Genomic DNA, 18,353 nt, shown 5'->3' on the forward strand with positions numbered 1-18,353 from the left:
AAGCCACCTGAAATTGTATTTTGTAGATAACTACTAATAAACAATAGTACTTTTTAATGCTATCTCTTAGGTTCCTGTATTCTCTGTTGAATTAATGTGTTAATTGAAATTCTACAGTAATTTTCTCTGAAGTTTATGGAAAAGTTGAGAGGCACTTGAGTTTGTATGCTTGTTCCATTCATTTTAACACACTTGGTTGCATTTCAAACTGTAAATAGCAATCCCTGGATTAGCATGACACTTGTGAAATGGTTACTTACATGCAGATTTTCTGGCAGGCAGACTTCATTATTCTGCTTGTGTGACCTTCCTGGAAGAATGAAATGCTTGGCTCAGAACTTAAGAACAGAGAGATGTTTTAAAGTGTATTTTTTGCATCTCTTGAGGAAAAGTGATTAAAAATAAAAAAGCTTTAGTGTTTAACTGAAATGGCTTTAAAACCTGGAGGAGAGAATGTAAGAACTTACAAACTCCTTAGGGACTCCTGTTTTTATGTAAAGTTACTAATTTTTAAGTGATTTTTGACAAGAGATGCCTTTTTTTTTTTTTAAAGACATCAAATCACTCAATTTGAAGGAGAGTGTTCTCTTTTTCTAGGTAGACAAATAGCTTCAATGTTTATCTCCATGAGGCTTTGAGCAGTATGACTATATTTTCAGTTTATGTTCAGAGGAAAACAAGATCTTCCTGTTGTGACCATTCATTGATGCAATCCTTCTTCCCCATGCTATCCCAGTTGTTTTGTGAAGATGTCTGTTGCCATCTTACATTACTAGCTTTGCAACATGTTTGCAATAAAAGAACCTCATACTTGCCTCTAGTAAACAGTTGAACAGAAATTGAAAATTGTTTTCTTTAAGACACATGGTAAAATATGATACTCGTTTTCAAGTACAAATTTGATTTATTCTTAGTAAATTGCCAACATGCTAGTATTTTGTATGCAAAACAAATAATTCTTTTTTGTTTTTTTCAGCATTTTCAGTTAGCTTTGATTGACTGCAATCCCTGCACTTTGTCTAACGCTGAAAGTAAGTAACCTATAAGTATTTCAATTTATTTGATTTTAGATTTAAAAAAAAACAAAACAGCTCCATCAATTTTTATTGAACCAATTCTTCAAAAAGAAAAGAATTGATACTGAGAGAGGGAGACTACAAAACCTGTCTCCATCTGTCCATGGAGACAGATACTCCAGTAGAGTTGTGGATTATTTTAATAAATGGAATAACTAAAGACTGAGATTTAGTTTAGTAGTTGCTCTGAAGACATGAGTTGTGGAGGAGAAATACTATTTGACTGTTCCTTTATTTATTTATAAATGTAGTGCTTGTGCCATGACACATTTAATAGTAATTATTTAAAACTTTGTGTCATCTTGGTAATCTGTCATTTTTCAGTGATAATTTTCATGCCATCTAAATTTATAGTTATAAAATTCATCATCAGTCTTATGCTGTTGACATAACAGAAAGTACGAAACATTATTTGATTGTTTTATTGGATGCCAACTATGTCTTAACCTGAACTTGAACATGTTAATCTTTTAGTGTAGCATATGACCTGTCACATGCAGTATATACTGTAGGTTGTTAAATAGCATCCTGAAGCTATTTATTAGGCAGTGGAATTGTTTGCAGGCATAAGTGTATGTGCCTACATGTTTTGGAAGCTGGAAGAATTAAAAGGCAGACAGTTGTGAAGGAAATTAACTTCTTTCAGTTTGTAAGGTAACCTTCATGCTGTTCTTGGTGTTGAGCTTACATTAACTCCTAAGTCTAACTTCAGAAGCATTGCATAAAGTATTTTAAAGCTTTTTTTTATTCCTTTAATTCAGAGCTGTGTAGAATACAGAATGTTCTATCAGCGAGGGTAATGAAAAGGTTTGTTTTTTTCACATGGGTGAAATTGCTGGCTATGTATTACTGAGGAGCCAGCTGTGCTACAAGGTATCCTTCATAGGCTTGTCACTTATCAGGAGTAGGCATAGGTAATTTTGTAAACTTACTTGCAGAACTCTTCCTAAGGCAATAGGCTTTTGTTGTAATCACCAGTTACATGATTCTTCATTATGTTTCATGTTAGTTCTTATTATTTCTGACTAACTTTATCCGTTTTCACGGTATCTCTGAGTTTTTGTAAGGTTTATCTAACCGTTTCTCACAGTCCCCTTTGCCCCAGATTTATGTAGAGATACAGTGCAGTGTAAGGGCCTCATTGCCCCACGGCCTTGGGCACTGTGCCTGGCAAACCCAAGGAATTAGTTGCTTTGTCAGGTTCTCTGGTACTGTGTAGTGGAAGGAGAACCATGCACTTGACACAGTGTGTAGGGGTACTGCCACATAAATGCTTGAGACTGCCTTAATACTACACCTTGCATTTCTGAAGGTTAAGTGAGGAACAGCATTACAGTGAGTGTTTTTCTAGTAGGAATGTTTGAGAACTAAGGATGTCCTCTTTCTATTTAGGCAGTCTGTATTGACACCTTTAATTTTTTTCCCATGCATGGCATGGCTTTCTTTTCTAGCTTTACACTGAGGGGATTTTGCTAGGAGGGCAAAAAAAGTAAAATGAACTCCCGAAACAAAAGCAGAGGGTTTTCTTTCATCAGTACAAAGTGAAGTCTGACAATGTGGTGAATGTAATGGGTGTGTTATGTGCCCTTTAGCAAGGAACACAAAAAGTTTATTAAAATTTTAGATGATGCATTTCATTATGACCTGGTTTCTGAAGTGTACTAGGCAATTTTCTTTATAGTGAAGGACAAAGCAGTGCACAAAGGGAGCTTTTCCCCTCTCTTATGACCCAGAGAGAAACCCTGGAACTTCAAATTACCTGTATAAACCCATGTTACAGTATTCTGTAGCTTCAAGAGAAAGAAATCTGTGTTTGGCTCAAACAGAGGTATTTTCTTACTTGTAGTCTGCAAGAACATCATGCAAAAGTCTGCTCAAAGGGATTTTTCTTTCCTCATCAAATCGGAGTTAAGATTACATTCATCTCAGCTAGCTTTAGCTGTCTACCAGTCGATGGCTAGTCCAAGTTAGCAGTTCTGAAGCCTTAAAGATAAGGCACTCCCCCTTTTCTTTCATGATTTGAGAAGCATGAGGTTAATTTTCCCTCTGTTTTTACTCTTGAACAACTTTCGTTTTCTTTCTCCATCCAGCAATTTTCTTGCCTGCAAGAGCTGCTAGTAGTGTTACAGCGTTCTTTACAATTTGTATGAAGAATTTGAGATGCTTTACAGTAATAATAAAAATATAATCTGCAAGTAATGCTTCTAATTCAGTTTAACAGGGTAAAGGTAATTCCTAAAAAAGAAAAAAAAAAAGTACATTTAAGATCCTGTATAAAGCTGGCAGTGAATAATGTGGTTTTCTGTTCTGTAACCCAGCTAGTCTGTGCCTTGGCAGTTGAATAAAAATAAAAAAAATTCTCTATTTCTAACTCAGTTAGGTACAGAAAGTAATACATGCATTCTTTTGTGCATCTCTGCTTAATGAGACTTTATTGCTCTTTTACTGGAAGGTTAATGGACTCTGCATTTCAGAATACAAAAAAAAAAATCCATGGACTGCCCTTGTGCAATATCTGTTTACAGTCTTAATACTTTATTAGGGTACATATTCATTCACTCTTTTATATTGGGCATGAATATCAATGTAAAAAAATACTTTTTTGGTGTATCTTCAAAATGTAATTTGACTTGGGTTTGCATTGATACGTTTAAAACATTTTTTTATCGCTCACTTGAAAAAACATGATGTTGCTTTTTTCATTAAAACTAATAATCTTGATTTTTCCCACTCTTACAGTTCAGTTTCACATTGCCCACTTATATGAAATTCAGGTAAGATTTAAGCTCTTTCTCATAAAGTTGAGTTTCTAACTATGTGATGTAATCAATCTGTGGAATTCAGATTCTAGAAGTTTTTTTGAAGTTAGACATAAGTCTCAACTCACTTAAGATGTGCTTTGGCTAAACTAAAAGTATGTATGTGAATCGTCATGCTATAAAGTGGAGTAGCTGTTCTAATAAACTTGCATATTCACTAGTGTCCCAACTGGAGTGGAAAAACACCCCTAAACATAATTTTGTAGTAAAATTATTTTATGAGATAATATGTATTTTTTTTTAAGTTATATATAAAAATAGATAGTTTCTCAGTGCATATATATTCAGTTTCTCATACACACACACATTCAAGTCTAGCCAGTAGCTCAAATGCCTTTTATTTTACATGACATCTTCAAATTTAACTGAACATATGTGACAGAAACATTTGAGATCTGAGGTTAACAACACAGAAAGTTGTGTTATTAGTTCTGTATCAAGTTGTACCACAGAGTTTTTTAGGTGAATCTTTTGGGATTACTGAACACTTACTGAGCTTCCAGAATATAAGTAAATTAAAACTTTGTGGCTACAGGGATAGCTATTATATATTTTTAATTTGACTGACTGGTCATATAATGTAGATTGTATGCCCTTTTATTGTAAGTATTGTATGATTTAGAAAGGGATGTGACACAAAAAAAACCCTGTTGGATTAAAATGGATGACATTTTTGGTTAATTGAAAAGCATCTTGAAGAAAGTAAGTTCCTCCTTTGGGTGGCATGGTAAAAAATGACCTTAGGTATTTATATATAAATAAAAGATAGAAATTTTATAAACAAAATATATTTATTTTGAATGCTTTTGGTGCAAATCTATACATCGACAAATCCCTGATCCCAAGGTACCATTAAGAATCTTTATGGACTGTTGTGGTTCTTTCTTGGCCACTGTCCAGATTCCCTTCTGAGCACTGGAGCACATCTGACATTTATATAACAAAGCATCCTTGACACAATAGTTCTTTTGATCTGCTAGAGTGACACAGAAGATTGAACACCTCAGGTCACCATGCCAGGTGCCTTATATAATTGCATTACATGTGCTTAAGCTGTGCTTTCTGACTGACAGTCATATGGAGTAGGAACTTTATTTTAATGCAAATCAGAGCAAAAAGGTTTCAATGCATTCTGTAGTTAGAGTTGGTTTGTTTCACAGTTCTAATTGGGAGGGGTGTCTTCTTCTCTGGAATTTGAGAAACTTGGAACCACAAAGAATCTTGACTTCATTCTGGATATTAAAGAGACGTGTTTCGAGGCAGGCTCCTTGCTTGGCTTCTTTTAAAGGACACAGTGCTACAGTTTTCTGAACCCCTCCATATATTTGATAATCATCTACTCTAATATTTAATGAAAAAGTTAATTCATTCTTTAATTATGTACCTTCATGCTACTGGAGTTTAAATGATAGGCTGCCAGCCTCTGAACAAGAGAGTAGGCTGGTGCTGATAAGAGTTAGCAGTGGTTTTTCATGGTGTTTAACGTTAGTTGCTATTATTTCATCTGTGGCAGTGCGAGTCCCTCTAGCTTTTTAGTGTATTAGCTTATGTGGTATTTAAAGAAAGATGTTGGGTTGGGTTCCCCCTTCCCATTTCTATGTCCATTCATAATGCAGCCAAACATCAGAGACTTCAGACTTTCTGTAATTAACTTGTCTAAATAAAACAAAAAGTAAACATTATGAAGTTTTCTGTAATATTTTAAGGCATACATATAGACAGATTTCCAAGGGCTAAATAATACAGCAAATTAAAAAAGTAAAACCATTTCTAGATCTGGAAAAGATACCCTATTCTAGTGGGTCTTTTCTGAATCCTCCCTAGCATCTAAACATATTTTTCAAGGTGTGAATATTAGACACTAATATTTACCTCTTTGACATCTGGATTGCTGCATTTGCTGTCATGCTGTACAGTGAACTACTGTTCATTTGCTTAACCTTCATAGTCATAAACTATGAATTATTTTCCCAATGCTAAATTTAATTTTTTTCCTGATTGTTTTCATTTGCTGGCCATGGATATTTTATTTATTTATATTATTTGTTTTCTTACCAGTTGTCTGCATTTCATGAACACCAATTAAAAATCTTTTCTACCAACTTCCCCTTGTTCCATTTGAAAGTATGTAATTGCTGCTTTAATTTTTCTTCCTGACTAGAATAAGGTGTTAAAATCAAGTTGTCTTTTGTGATTGAGAGATCTCAAGAACCTAATAATATATTTTAACTCCTAATAGATGTTTATATTGTTTAGAGTCTTCTTCCCAGTTTCCCCTTTTAAAACACCAGTACTGTCTAGTCCTTGCATAAACCAAGTGTAATTTAGGTAGCTCCATTAATTTTAGTACACTTTTCATTTGTTTGCCAGAATGAAATCTAGTGTTGAGCTATCTGAAAGTGTATTTTTCTTTCAAAATTGTATAGAATTTTTAGAAACTACAAATAAAAAGAAGTACCCTTACTAAGTGTTTGTCTTCTAGACTTTTGTGGGAGAGGAGGAACAGAAGAGTTAAGCATTTAAAACACATTCCCTGTTAAACAATTGCTGTTAGGTTAATGTGAAGATAAATGTTGAGCTTTGCATTTTAAAAAAAATGAATTTTTCAATAAGTTTTAACTTTTAATATATAAACCAGCCTATACTGTTCCAAAAGTCAATAAAGACTGCAGTCCTAACTTAGAAATGAGTTTTCTATATTGAGACCTGTTCTTAGAGGAAGCTAAGAATTGGATGTTGAATGTTTCCATACATTAAGCACACTTAAATGATATAGCAAATAATAAGATGGCATAGCCTTATTCTGTAAGCTTAGTATGTTGAAAAGTCAGTTCAAATATACCAAAGGAAGGAGAGAGGCAAAATACACCCGTTACTGATGATCTTCATTTGTATTGCAGATTTTCTGGGAGGAGTTTGTGTAGGGTTATTTCAGATGTAACCTCATATTCATGCATTCCCCTTAAAAGCAGTGTATTAATTTTAGTTTGAGAAGCATAATGCATGTGTAAGGAGTTGCCCAACTTTAACAATTCACAAATTTTTCTCAATTATTTTAAGTAGTCAATTTAGATTAAATACTATATTTATGAAAGTTATTCTCTTACCATATATATACGTCACTCATTAAAGCTTTCATATGCACTGTATGCAAAAAAAAGTTAATAGAATTCTTTGTCAATGTGTTTGTGTGCTGTCAGTGCTGTGAAATCATTGCTACTGGTGATGTGTTGTAAGCTTTATGATTAATCCATTTACTTTTTTCCTTTTGCAGAGAAAGTATCACTCTGCAAAGGAAGCTTATGAACAACTTTTGCAGATCGAAAACCTTCCTGCACAAGTAAAAGCAACTGTCTTACAGCAGTTAGGTATGTAAAATTAACTTTTATTTCCTGTTTGTTTATTTTTTTCATCTTTGCCTTCAGCAGAGTTTTCTAAGGCTCCATTTCCAAAGTGAGTCTTAGACACTGATACATGAAATTTTCACCCAAAATAAAATCTGTAACAATAGATAATTAAGTAAATAAGAGGGAAGGAAAATATATTAATTAAACGCAGAGTTAAAAAGCTCTTAGACTTGTTGCAGTATGTACATTACAGGTGTTGGGCAATGAAGGTGGTCCTTCAGAGAAGGAGTGCAGCACTTAGAATTCTGTATTCACTGTTCTGCCTCTGAGAACATCCGTTGAGTAGCCAGGCTAAAGGCAGTAAAGCAAAAAAGCTCTGTTACAGAATACAAGAACATCGCAAATTAAAAGTTTACCTTTTCTTTCTCTTTAGTTATAGTACATAATGAAAACGTATTTCTGTAACTACGATGTTTATAACCACATTCCATAAAAGAAACCACATAAAAAGAAAAAAGTGTGGTTTTTTTTAAAATTGTCATATTCAGTAGTTACAGAAAGTTGATAAATGACTTTTAGACCAGAATTTCTAATCTAATGGGTGAGTAGTACAAATTACTTTTGTTCTATATGCCTTATAAAAGTATCTCCAGAATATTTTGTTAAAATTGTTCAACCAAGTGCAAAACTTCTTCATTCACTTTATCCATGTTCTTCATCTAATTTATTATTCTAAACATTGATTTAGCCTGCTTATGCCCATTTCCCTTCCCCTGCTTCACATAGTGATCATTTAATTCAAATTAGTAACTGGCACTAAGCTATGGTCACAGTGCTTTCTTGTTTAGTAATGCAGGTTGTGTGTGGATTTGGAGTGGGCTAATGTGTTTAACTTTTGATTCTTCTATGTGAAAACACTAATGAAGGAGTTCACTGTAGAACTCCAGGTGCAGATGTTTTTGCTGTCACACAGCTGTGTTGTTTATATTTCAGTATCTCCTTTGATATTTTTTGTTAACTTTTTTTTTAACTTGGTATTATCATACCTAGTATAAATTCTCAACAATTTCATCCAGAAAGGCTATACATATGATTAGTGGAAGACAGGCTTCCCAAAATAGCTGACCAATGCTTTTTCAAATCCTTTTAATGTATGTTGTTATGTTGGAATCAAAGGTGCATGGTTGTATTCATAAAATGACACCACAGGTCTCTGGGCTAGCAAAAAGAGCAATGACTTTGAGAGTTATCTGCTCTCTAAAAAATGAATTAACTCCCTTCATTCAATCAGCATAGGTTACCTAGTTGTGTAGTGGGAGTAGCTTCTATGAGAAATGGACAGAGTGGTTTGAACCAGAACTTTCAAGGAATAATATAATTTATTTTGCTCTTTGCTGTTAGTAGTAGTATTTCTCAGAGTATAGAGTTTATCACATATTTAGCAGCTGGTGATAAAAATACCTGCTCAGGAAGCATAGTCTGGGAGGTGTACTGCTGCTTAGAAAAAATATTGAAAATACCTGCCATCGGCCAGAATGCTACTGGCAAAACCCAATCAATATGTATGTGTGTGTATAGATATATCTATTTTTTCAAAAATTTTTTTACTCTTAACAGGGAAATCATTTTGGCATGAAAGTATCCTTTGTTATTTTCCTTAGCTTGTTAATGTTCTTTCAGCCAGAGTTGAAATTTAGGCAAGTTCAGTTGTCTTGTGAGAGAATTATTAAGATCTGTGCTCTTGTTGCTTGTTTCCAAAGCAGATCACTGCGGAGGAGAATGCTGTGGTTCTCAGATAAATATGTATCCATTTGAGCTGACACAGGCTGACTGTTTTGGGTAGAATCACAGAATGGTTTGGGTTGGCAGGACCTTAAGGATCATCTGTATCAAATGCCACACCTCCCACAAGCCCACTTTGCTGAAATCCCCATCCAGTCTGGCCTTGAAAACTTCCAGGGATGGGGCATCCACAAATTCTCTGGGCAACCTATGGAAGTGTCTCAGCACCCTCACAGTGAAGAACCTCTCTTCCAGTTTAAGCCATTGCCCCTCATCCTTTCACTCACTGCATGCCCTTGTAAAAAGTTCCTCCTCAGCTTTCCTGTAGGTTCTTTCAGGTACTGGAAGGCCGCTATGTGGTCTCCTTGGAGCCTTCTCTTCTGCAGGCTGAACAACCGCAACTCTTTTAGCCTGTCTTCATGGAAGAAGTGCTTCAGCCCCCTGATCATTGTTGTGGCTCTCCTCTGGATGCTCTCCAAGGGTAGATGTAGCAGTAAGATGTGTGCAGTTGGATAAGGGAAGTTTGTGTGTCCTTTACTCATATTCTTTCTCCAGTTCTAGTCAGCAGTTGCATAAGAAAGAGTGCAAGAACTATGCATTTGCTTAGAGGTTCTGAAAGCACTCTCACAGTAATTTTTGGCTAGGGGCATTTTTATTGGTTGATACATCAGGAAGGTGGGGAAGAGGCTCATCTCTTCATAGACTGAGATGTTTGTTGGGGGAAAAAGCAGTTGCCACGAATTTAGCATGAGAGTGATAGTTAAGTGTGAAAAAACCCTGCAGCATGAGCTGGAAAAGCACATCCTCATGCCGAGACAATGGACAAAAGTTGTATATTTGTTCATTATGTTAAAAATGGCCGAAGAGTGGAAGAACTGTATCATAGAATCAATGTGCTATTTGAGAATTTGAGTTAGGTCTTAAAGATGGGAAACTGCACATCTTACCAGGTTTTTCCATCACCTTCTTTGTGTACATTCTTCAGTTTATTCATGAGAGGAGAGATCCAGTTTCCTTTACCAGTGCTATTATAGAGGAAAACTGTTCTCCTTCTTCCTCTCTTTTGCCTTCTGCCTTTCTTGCCTCTCTGTGCAGGAAGATAAAATTGGGAAGCAACCTTTGTTTCAAGCAGTGCAACTAGATAGGGATCACTAGTTCTTGTTTCTGTTTCCTAGAAATAGATTCTCTTTTCTTAACAGTGAACCTCAACAAAGATCTCCTGAAGATATGACATGTTATCTTTGAATCTAGCTATGTTCTAATGAAACAAAAAGTAGACATCACCACAGAACATTTCCAAATATTCAGGAAATCGTGTAGTTTTTTTTTTTTTACCCATGTTTATAATCCCTGAACTATTACCTTTATCTCAGGTTTTGCCTGGCACTGCACCAGACACATTTATCTGTAGTGTACAGTTATCAGGCTGGTGCATTCTCATAACCATCCTGACATAAACCTTTTTTTCTTAAAGCATGTGTAAGCTCTATATGCTTAAGAACTTCTGTGACTTGGGATTTAAATCAAAAACATAGTTTCTTTAGGAGATAAAGTTGAGCCTGTTAATATGTCCATTGAAAAATTATTGGCGTTTTGCTGCGTTTTTGATTTGATCCATCTTCAGACAAGATAAAGTACCTGTTTGTCAGCACTGTAACCACTTGGCTCCTAACCTGACGTTTTTTTCAGTCCATGAAACAGCCCAACTTCTGCTTGTGTCCAGAGTTTCCAAGTGATAGTACTTCAAACACCTCAGGCAAACATTGTTCCAAAGATACAGTTTTCTTTTAGAGTGCCTTTTCTAAAACTTGTAAGTTTGCCTTCGAATTGCAACAGTGTTGTTGTTACTGTTAACAAATGATAAGCCAATGGAATAAAATACAAGCGGTATAGAGCAGGTAGAATAAAATATTTCAGGTATAGTCTAATTGCAGAGAATGAAGTATGGCTGCAAATATTAATCAATTCAGTTTTCAGCCTCACCTACTTTCTCTGCCATTTCAGACGAGATCTGAATTTCATCTCAATCTTTTGACTGTTATTACCTCTTTGTGTAGTCAGACCGTGTCAAAAACCGTAACATAGAGTGCTGAATTTCAACTGATGGTGGTTTTCAAAAGACATTAGTGCAGATGTGGTTATAACCCTGTACTTAACTAAAACTTCATTAAAACTTTGGATATTTTATGAAATTTATATCATAGTGTTCCACAAGGGACCATTTATGGGCAAGACACTATAAAAGCACAGGGACAATCTGTTGTCACGTCTTAACATTAGGAAAATGTTGGCTAAAAAGCAGTGGACAAATACATAGAAATTAAGCAAACAGCAAGACATTTCTGACTAGTGTGGTATGTAGTGATTTCAGCAAGCCAGATGCCTCTTACAAAGGGTTTCCTTGTACTCATTATATGAATGTCAGTGAGATGATATTGTGGCTGCTTAAAAGAATTCCATCTAAGCATAGAGGCAGATGAGGAGCAGCTTGAGAAGATGATGAAGGTGCTTTAACTGAAATGCTAACAAAGCCTTCCCTCAGTGCTAGACCAGAGACATGTTTTAATGGCATGTAAAAGACAATATGAGAGCATGGATCATGGGAGGTTTTTTAAGTAGGGATTAATAATTTGTCTGATGCAATGAAAGAAAAAAAAAAAGCATTTGAAAGAATATGTTGTCTGGTTAGGTCACGAAACAAAATTATCTTTTCAGCAGAATTTGTTATTTAGATGAGAGATATTTGTATTTGTCAAGGTGAATGGGAAGGATGTTGCAGCAATGAAGAAGAAATGACAATGTATGAGATTTAAGTGGAAATATAAAAATGATCACCAGTAATCTGCTTGGGAATTATCTAAATGTAGATATGGAATATAAATACTAGGATTTAGAGGAAAGGGTGTAAACTGAACATAATATACAGATAATTGGTGTGCAAGACAGGGAGAATGATGGCATTTTTCATAATGGCAAGGAAGGGATCTGTGTTCAGAGGAGTAAGAAGTTAAAATTTTCAGATTAATTTTTTATACTAGAAAATTCTGCAATTTATAATTGTGCTACTAACCTCACAGAAAATTATTTAAACTGGAAAAATAATCCTGCTTTAAATATACCTGAAAGTAATTCTGACTTCTGGTCCTTTTGTCCTGCAATTTTATTATAGAACTCGAAAGTTGTAAAAGTTTCATTCATAATACTATATGTAGGTGATATTATTGTTTGATGTTCCTATTTTTAAAGAGGAGCTAATCCTGTGAGTATCCTGCTGTGCCTAAGTGTGAAATGTCCTTCACCATTTATTTTTATTTTTCTAGGCTGGATGCATCACACCGTGGATCAGCTTGGAGACAAGGCAACCAAGGAAAGCTATGCTATACAGTATCTCCAGAAATCTCTAGAAGCAGATCCAAATTCTGGTCAATCCTGGTATTTCCTTGGAAGGTGAGAAATTTCTTTTTAGACACTGTAACTGTATTTGTAATTTTTTTGAGGATGCTCATTATTGTGACTGTTTCATGTTGTTTTTCTTAATACTTTCAGAGGAAAAATGAAGGGAAAAGTTGCATATATCTACTGAAGTCTAGTTTTCTGTTAAGTGTGTAAAAAGACAAGGTGCTAACATATGTGGGATAATTATAGTTGAGAAATTGGAAAGAAGTATGTTTCGCAAGTGGTTCTTCCTTTTTGTGGTTATTATTCAGTCTACATATTTACAGTAGTCTGCTCTGCCTGGTTTTACCTGTTCCTCCTCCTACTGCCACATCTTCTACGCTCTGTGTTTCTTCCCCTTCTTTCTAAATACTAGGCCAAGATATTTAATATTGAAGCATTGTAATATCTATTTAAGTGCTATATTAATTCTGTACTGTCAGACAGTATTTTTTTACCTGAAAATGAGCTTATTTCAAGATGTGAATAATATAAATTTGATCACATTTCGTAGTATCCTTTTTATGAAAATAGAATACTTTACACACTTTATGACTCTACAGCAGTAACTCTTGGAATAATCAGGTTTTGGAGAAAACTTTGAGGACAATTCAAATCTGTATGTGAAAAGGTCAGTTCTATTGAGTTATGCATTAGAATGGGATTATGCAAAAATAAAATTAATATCCTAACCTTGGTAACTTCCAGCTGACATTCTTGGAGGTTCTGGTCACATACAACTGGACCCTATTTTTAAATTTTTTTTATTTATTATTTTTTTGTGTCATCCTAATTTTGTTCCTGGGCTTTTCAACCAGCTGTCTTGAGGCTAAAAGGAGGAATACCAGCACTGAGTATGAAAAGCAGAAGACTAGAGCAGGTGTGGAGGACAGAGGGGAAGGATTATCTGCCATATAATCCACTGGGCTGAAATCCTGTTTTTTTCCTCAGTAGTCCTGTTCCATGTGCCTTGAGCTAATTAAGTTATTGCACAGTAGCAGGATGAAGTCGGGGTCCATAAAGTACATGTGCATCACTGCCATGTTCCTGCTCCTACTGGGCCACAGCTTTCATGGGATTAGCATGAAACCTAGGACCATTCAAACAAGGGGGAGAAACACAGGAAGTGGAGGAAAAAAAATCTAGTGGAAGTACCTTATACTATAAAGGGGGGGCTAGAGCAAAAATGTTTCTGAGGCCCATTCTTCCTGTCCATATGCTGGCAGGAGAAGAGGAAAAGGAACAGGGTTACAGGGTTGCATATTTACCCTTCCTCTTTCTTACTCTTTGTGTATTCCCTTGTGTTACTCCTTCCTCTGCTGATTGTCTAACCTGGATAGCAAGTTAAGATAATTTTCAAAAATAGAACGACCACCACTGTCTTCTCTCACTGAAGAAAATCCATCACCCTGTTCCAGGTTTTGCTAAGTGCTTAATGTTAGTGCTCTCCTAGTCAGAGTTTTCATGTATCTGATAAGCAGACAGATGGAAATGTGTCAGTTGGAACTTGGTTTAGATTATGATTAAAATGAAAATGTTGTATTCAGACTTAATGGATGTTTTTAGGCAAAGGACTGCTAGACTTTATTGTATTTCTTTCCTAGTGTGCCTCAAGAATATATGGAAGAGTGTAGCATGTTTGATAAACTATTGTCTGTACTGTTCTACTTGGTTTTTATTTTTTGCTAGAATAAATTTTCTGTTGTTATTTACATGTTTTGAAAGTTGTCAGTTCTTTGTCCAACAAGGAAATATATTACAAACAATATAAGAAGCAGATTTACTGTAGATTAAACTAGTAAATGTGTATGTGTCATTTCAATATTGTTTTTATTTGAAACCTTTTGTTTAAAAAGGTAGGTATTATTCCCTGTGGTATAATTGTAGTTATCCTTGGAGTTCTGGTATTTCTGCTAATCATTCCAAAATACCTTTGAATTTGTGTGTGAAAAATATTTAAGCAGGAAATTATGAGAAACTCAAGAATAACAATATATTTTTACAAAATTTCATGCTTTGTATATGCAGTAAAACTTACTGGTTTGTTGTTCATTACTGAAAATGTTATTGAAATGTGAGAAATGCACATAAAAAGCTTTTGAGGCAGTCTGGAACCATCCCAATTGAATCAGTCAGTCTCTCAACATTTCTGAAATGCTCCTTGTAGATCATGAAGCTTCATAACAATTTCTTTGAAATGGGTAACTTGATTGTTTCTTTATAATGCTATCTCTAGATAAATCATGTTATTACTGTCCAATGAGTTATCACATGTGAAGTAAATGTAAATCTTTAAAATACAGTGTAACTGTTTTCTTTACAAATACCATTAGCTATAGTTTAAGCAGTTTTTGTGTACTTTTTAAATAAAAAAATAAGTAATACATATTGATTATGCTTTTTGAGACTGATTATACAGCAAATGTTTTAGGATTCATCTAGATGAGTGTGTATTTGCATGACTTAACATTTATCAGATCAGTCTTGGTAAGTCATTCTCAATTATTCCCTTCTGTAATTATTACCAAAGTTCTTTTTTTCTTCTCCCAGGTGCTATTCAAGTATTGGGAAAGTTCAGGATGCCTTTATATCTTATAGGCAATCTATTGATAAATCAGAAGCAAGTGCAGATACATGGTGTTCTATAGGGTAAGAATGATACAGGGTAATACAGTGATGTGATGTAATTCAATGCTAATATATATGCATAAAGAATACAAGGGTTTTTTACTATTTTGTGTTCTTAAGGAGCCCCTAAAGCTTTTTTATTTATACCATCATGTTGTCAGATTTGTCTGATTTGAAGTTTACATAGTAAATTTATATTTGTTTTCTCAGTCTTTTTAAATATGGAATGTTATTTGTATGAGCTTTGCATGTTAAGATTTCGTGTGTTGTTTATGCTTATTACTGTGCTTTGTATAGTGGGTTCTAATGGGTTTTGAGGGGGTTGTGGATAATTGACTTGTTTCTATTTGGACTTTGTTATTAATTCTCGACTTCACTAATCTTTCTATTCAGTGTGCTGTATCAACAGCAAAATCAGCCTATGGATGCTTTACAGGCCTATATCTGTGCTGTACAATTGGACCATGGCCATGCTGCAGCCTGGATGGACCTAGGCACGCTCTATGAGTCCTGTAACCAGCCTCAGGATGCCATTAAATGCTACTTAAATGCAACTAGGAGCAAAAATTGTAGTAATACCTCTGCACTTGCAGCACGGATAAAGTACTTACAGGTAAAACGAACATTTTAAGAAGTGAGAAGTACTCTTCCAGATACACAGCAGAGGGGAGGGGAGAAGTAAACACATAAGTTAAACTTTCAGTTGTTTGTGGTGTGTATAACCTGTTTTCATGTGTATTGTAAGCATATCATAGCCTTTAATATTTTATTTCTTCATTTTTAAGTGGAACTTAATTCCTTATAAACTCTATTTTGCACATTTAATCAAAGCATACTGTTTTACATCACTTTACTCTTTTCTTTGTATTGTCTACATTTTTAAGTTCTCATAACATAGAGAGAGAATACACACACACTATCTTTCACTCTTGTTTGCAATTTCAGAAAAAAGGAATTATGAGACCTCTGAATCCAGAGCTCCTCTTTGTTCTGATTGTCACAAAGGTTTATATTCTGGTTACCCTCTTTATACTTAGCACCTTTCTAAAAACCCAAATTTTAAATCTATCCTCTCTTTAAGACATAATTAGCTACAGCATTTAGGAAGATTTCATGGACTTGCTCTTACTAAAGTAGGCTTGTGTTAAATTTGCTTTTTACATAATTTTTCCTAGGCTCAGTTGTGTAACCTTCCACAAGGTAGTCTACAGAATAAAACTAAATTACTTCCTAGTATTGAGGAGGCATGGAGCCTACCAATCCCCGCAGAGCTTACCTCCAGGCAGGGTGCCATGAACACAGCACAGCAGGTGAGAAGTTGGGTTATGTTCTGCAGGTGCCCAGCTTTAAGGGTTCTTTACAATCGGTAGTGGTCAAGCTTATTTTCTTGAGCACAGGACTGGCTTTTATTAATAAAAAGCCTTTGATTTATTTGCAGAGGGATAATAGATCAAGAAGCTCCCCATAATACGGGAGAAATATGGGGGTACCAATTTAGAACCTTTGTGGATTTTCATGATTTTAAAAGTTTTCATCTTAAATAGAAATGCTGCAGTGGTTTAATAATCTCATGAAAGGTACACATTCCTCCATTGATGACCATATGGAAACTGATTTTTCAGTTATTGAGATCATCTTCAGATTATCTACTCGGCCCTTTTAATATATGTGGGCTGTTAAAATATATTATTAAAAGGAAAGAATTAAGAATATATAGAACCATATTTTTGTCTTCCTTCTGTGATTCTTAGGCTTGTAAACCTCATCATCCAAATACTGAACCTGTACTAGGCCTCACTCAAACACCAATTTCACAGCAATCCTTGCCACTACACATGATTCCTTCTAGCCAAGTAGATGACCTGACCAGTCCTGCCAAGAGGAAAAGAACATCTAGTCCAACAAAGGTATATATTCTGATGAACTAAAGAGCCCCCTATCAAAATTATATGGAAATATGCATTAAAGTGATGCAGCATGCACAGAATTTGTGCTGTAAATTTTAATCCTTTGGCATCAAGGTGGGGAATGTTTTTAGGAATTTTGAAAAATAGTTCTCAGTGATGTATTTAATCAAATTACAATTCAAACAGGAGGTGCATAAGGGAAGCGTAGATATGTGGCTTTATACTACAAACATAGTTGTTAAAATGAGTAAGTACAATCATAGTGTGATGATAGAGAGGGAGATAATCATGTCATCCTGTCTATTGCCTTTGCTTATATTTAGAAGTGTTTCATCATCATGTAATAGTGTTACAGTGGATCAGTATTCAGTATTAAAAGTAGTGTATATTTAATTTAATTGCCTAATTTGATTGTATTGTTTCTCATTATGATACTAGATATCGTTTAACTTTTTCCTCTGACTACTCTGATACAGTATAGGAATGGTAAAATGAGACTTGGAATGCCTTACTATGTTCTTGATTATATTGTTATTCTTGAAACAATTACTATTTCTTTCATAAGTAAGATAAAATCTAGATAGTAAAATAAATTATGTTGACCTTTTGATAGTCATGCATTTTAATGTAATGTTTTCTCTCAGAGTACTTCAGATGTTTGGAGCAGTGGCCATACAGTGTCACATCCTCCTGTACAGCAACAAATTCATTCTTGGTGCTTGACACCACAGAAGTTACAGGTAGGTAAATCTTCAGAAGTTTTGATGTACTTTGGTTTCTTTCATTCTTCCTTTTAAGAAAATAAATCTGGAATATTTTTTGGTTTCACATTTCTGAAATTCAATGTAAAATACTTCCCAAATAATTCCCACAGTATAATTCAAGTTATGCTAATATTTATGGCTTTTCTATGTGAAATTAGTTCAGTAGTAAAATAAATTATCTCTAGCAGAAACTGAACGCCTACGTCATATGAATTCTAAAATTCATAAAATAAGAACAGTCATTCTGTTTTCTTATGATGTTTTGAAGATAGATACGCAAATTGTTACACTTCTGTGCCAAGTGAGTTTTTCTACTTGCTGTAATGTGCAGGATATTGAAGGAGATGTAGCAGTATTGTAACATACTTTTTTGCTCTAAGACAACTTCCTGTATCAAAATGCATGAACAAACATGCAAATTCTACAAAATGCAGCTGCTCAAATGAAATCTTGTATTGCTTTTCTATATTTTATGTCACCTAGTATCTTTATATGAAATGCTTGAGTTTATTTTTTAAGTACTGTTTCAGGTCTTTTTTGTTACAGTGTTTTGTTGTCTCTTCAGTTCATTAAGGCTTGCAGTGAGCTTCAGCAG

The 18,353-nt window shown here is 34.7% G+C and overlaps 1 protein-coding gene across 5 annotated transcripts in view; it reads left to right on the forward strand.

The window, feature by feature from the left end:
- KDM6A (lysine (K)-specific demethylase 6A) overlaps positions 1-18,353 on the forward strand; it is a 129,175-nt gene that overhangs the window by 66,582 nt on the left and 44,240 nt on the right. For 2 of the 5 annotated variants that reach the window (XM_009997866.1, XM_009997898.1), the window contains exons 5-11: positions 977-1,031; positions 3,816-3,850; positions 7,170-7,263; positions 12,345-12,471; positions 15,010-15,108; positions 15,481-15,700; positions 17,639-17,734. In XM_009997866.1, the coding sequence (XP_009996168.1) occupies positions 977-1,031; positions 3,816-3,850; positions 7,170-7,263; positions 12,345-12,471; positions 15,010-15,108; positions 15,481-15,700; positions 17,639-17,734 (726 nt within the window). Of the gene's footprint in view, positions 1-976; positions 1,032-3,815; positions 3,851-7,169; positions 7,264-12,344; positions 12,472-15,009; positions 15,109-15,480; positions 15,701-16,262; positions 16,398-16,838; positions 16,995-17,638; positions 17,735-18,353 lie in introns of all 5 variants that reach the window. The other 3 variants (XM_009997874.1, XM_009997890.1, XM_009997882.1) reach the window with 3 other exon arrangements.

The sequence above is a fragment of the Chaetura pelagica genome, unplaced genomic scaffold (assembly GCF_000747805.2).
Source record: "Chaetura pelagica isolate M959 unplaced genomic scaffold, ChaPel_1.0 scaffold360, whole genome shotgun sequence".
Taxonomy (NCBI): Eukaryota; Metazoa; Chordata; class Aves; order Apodiformes; family Apodidae; genus Chaetura; species Chaetura pelagica.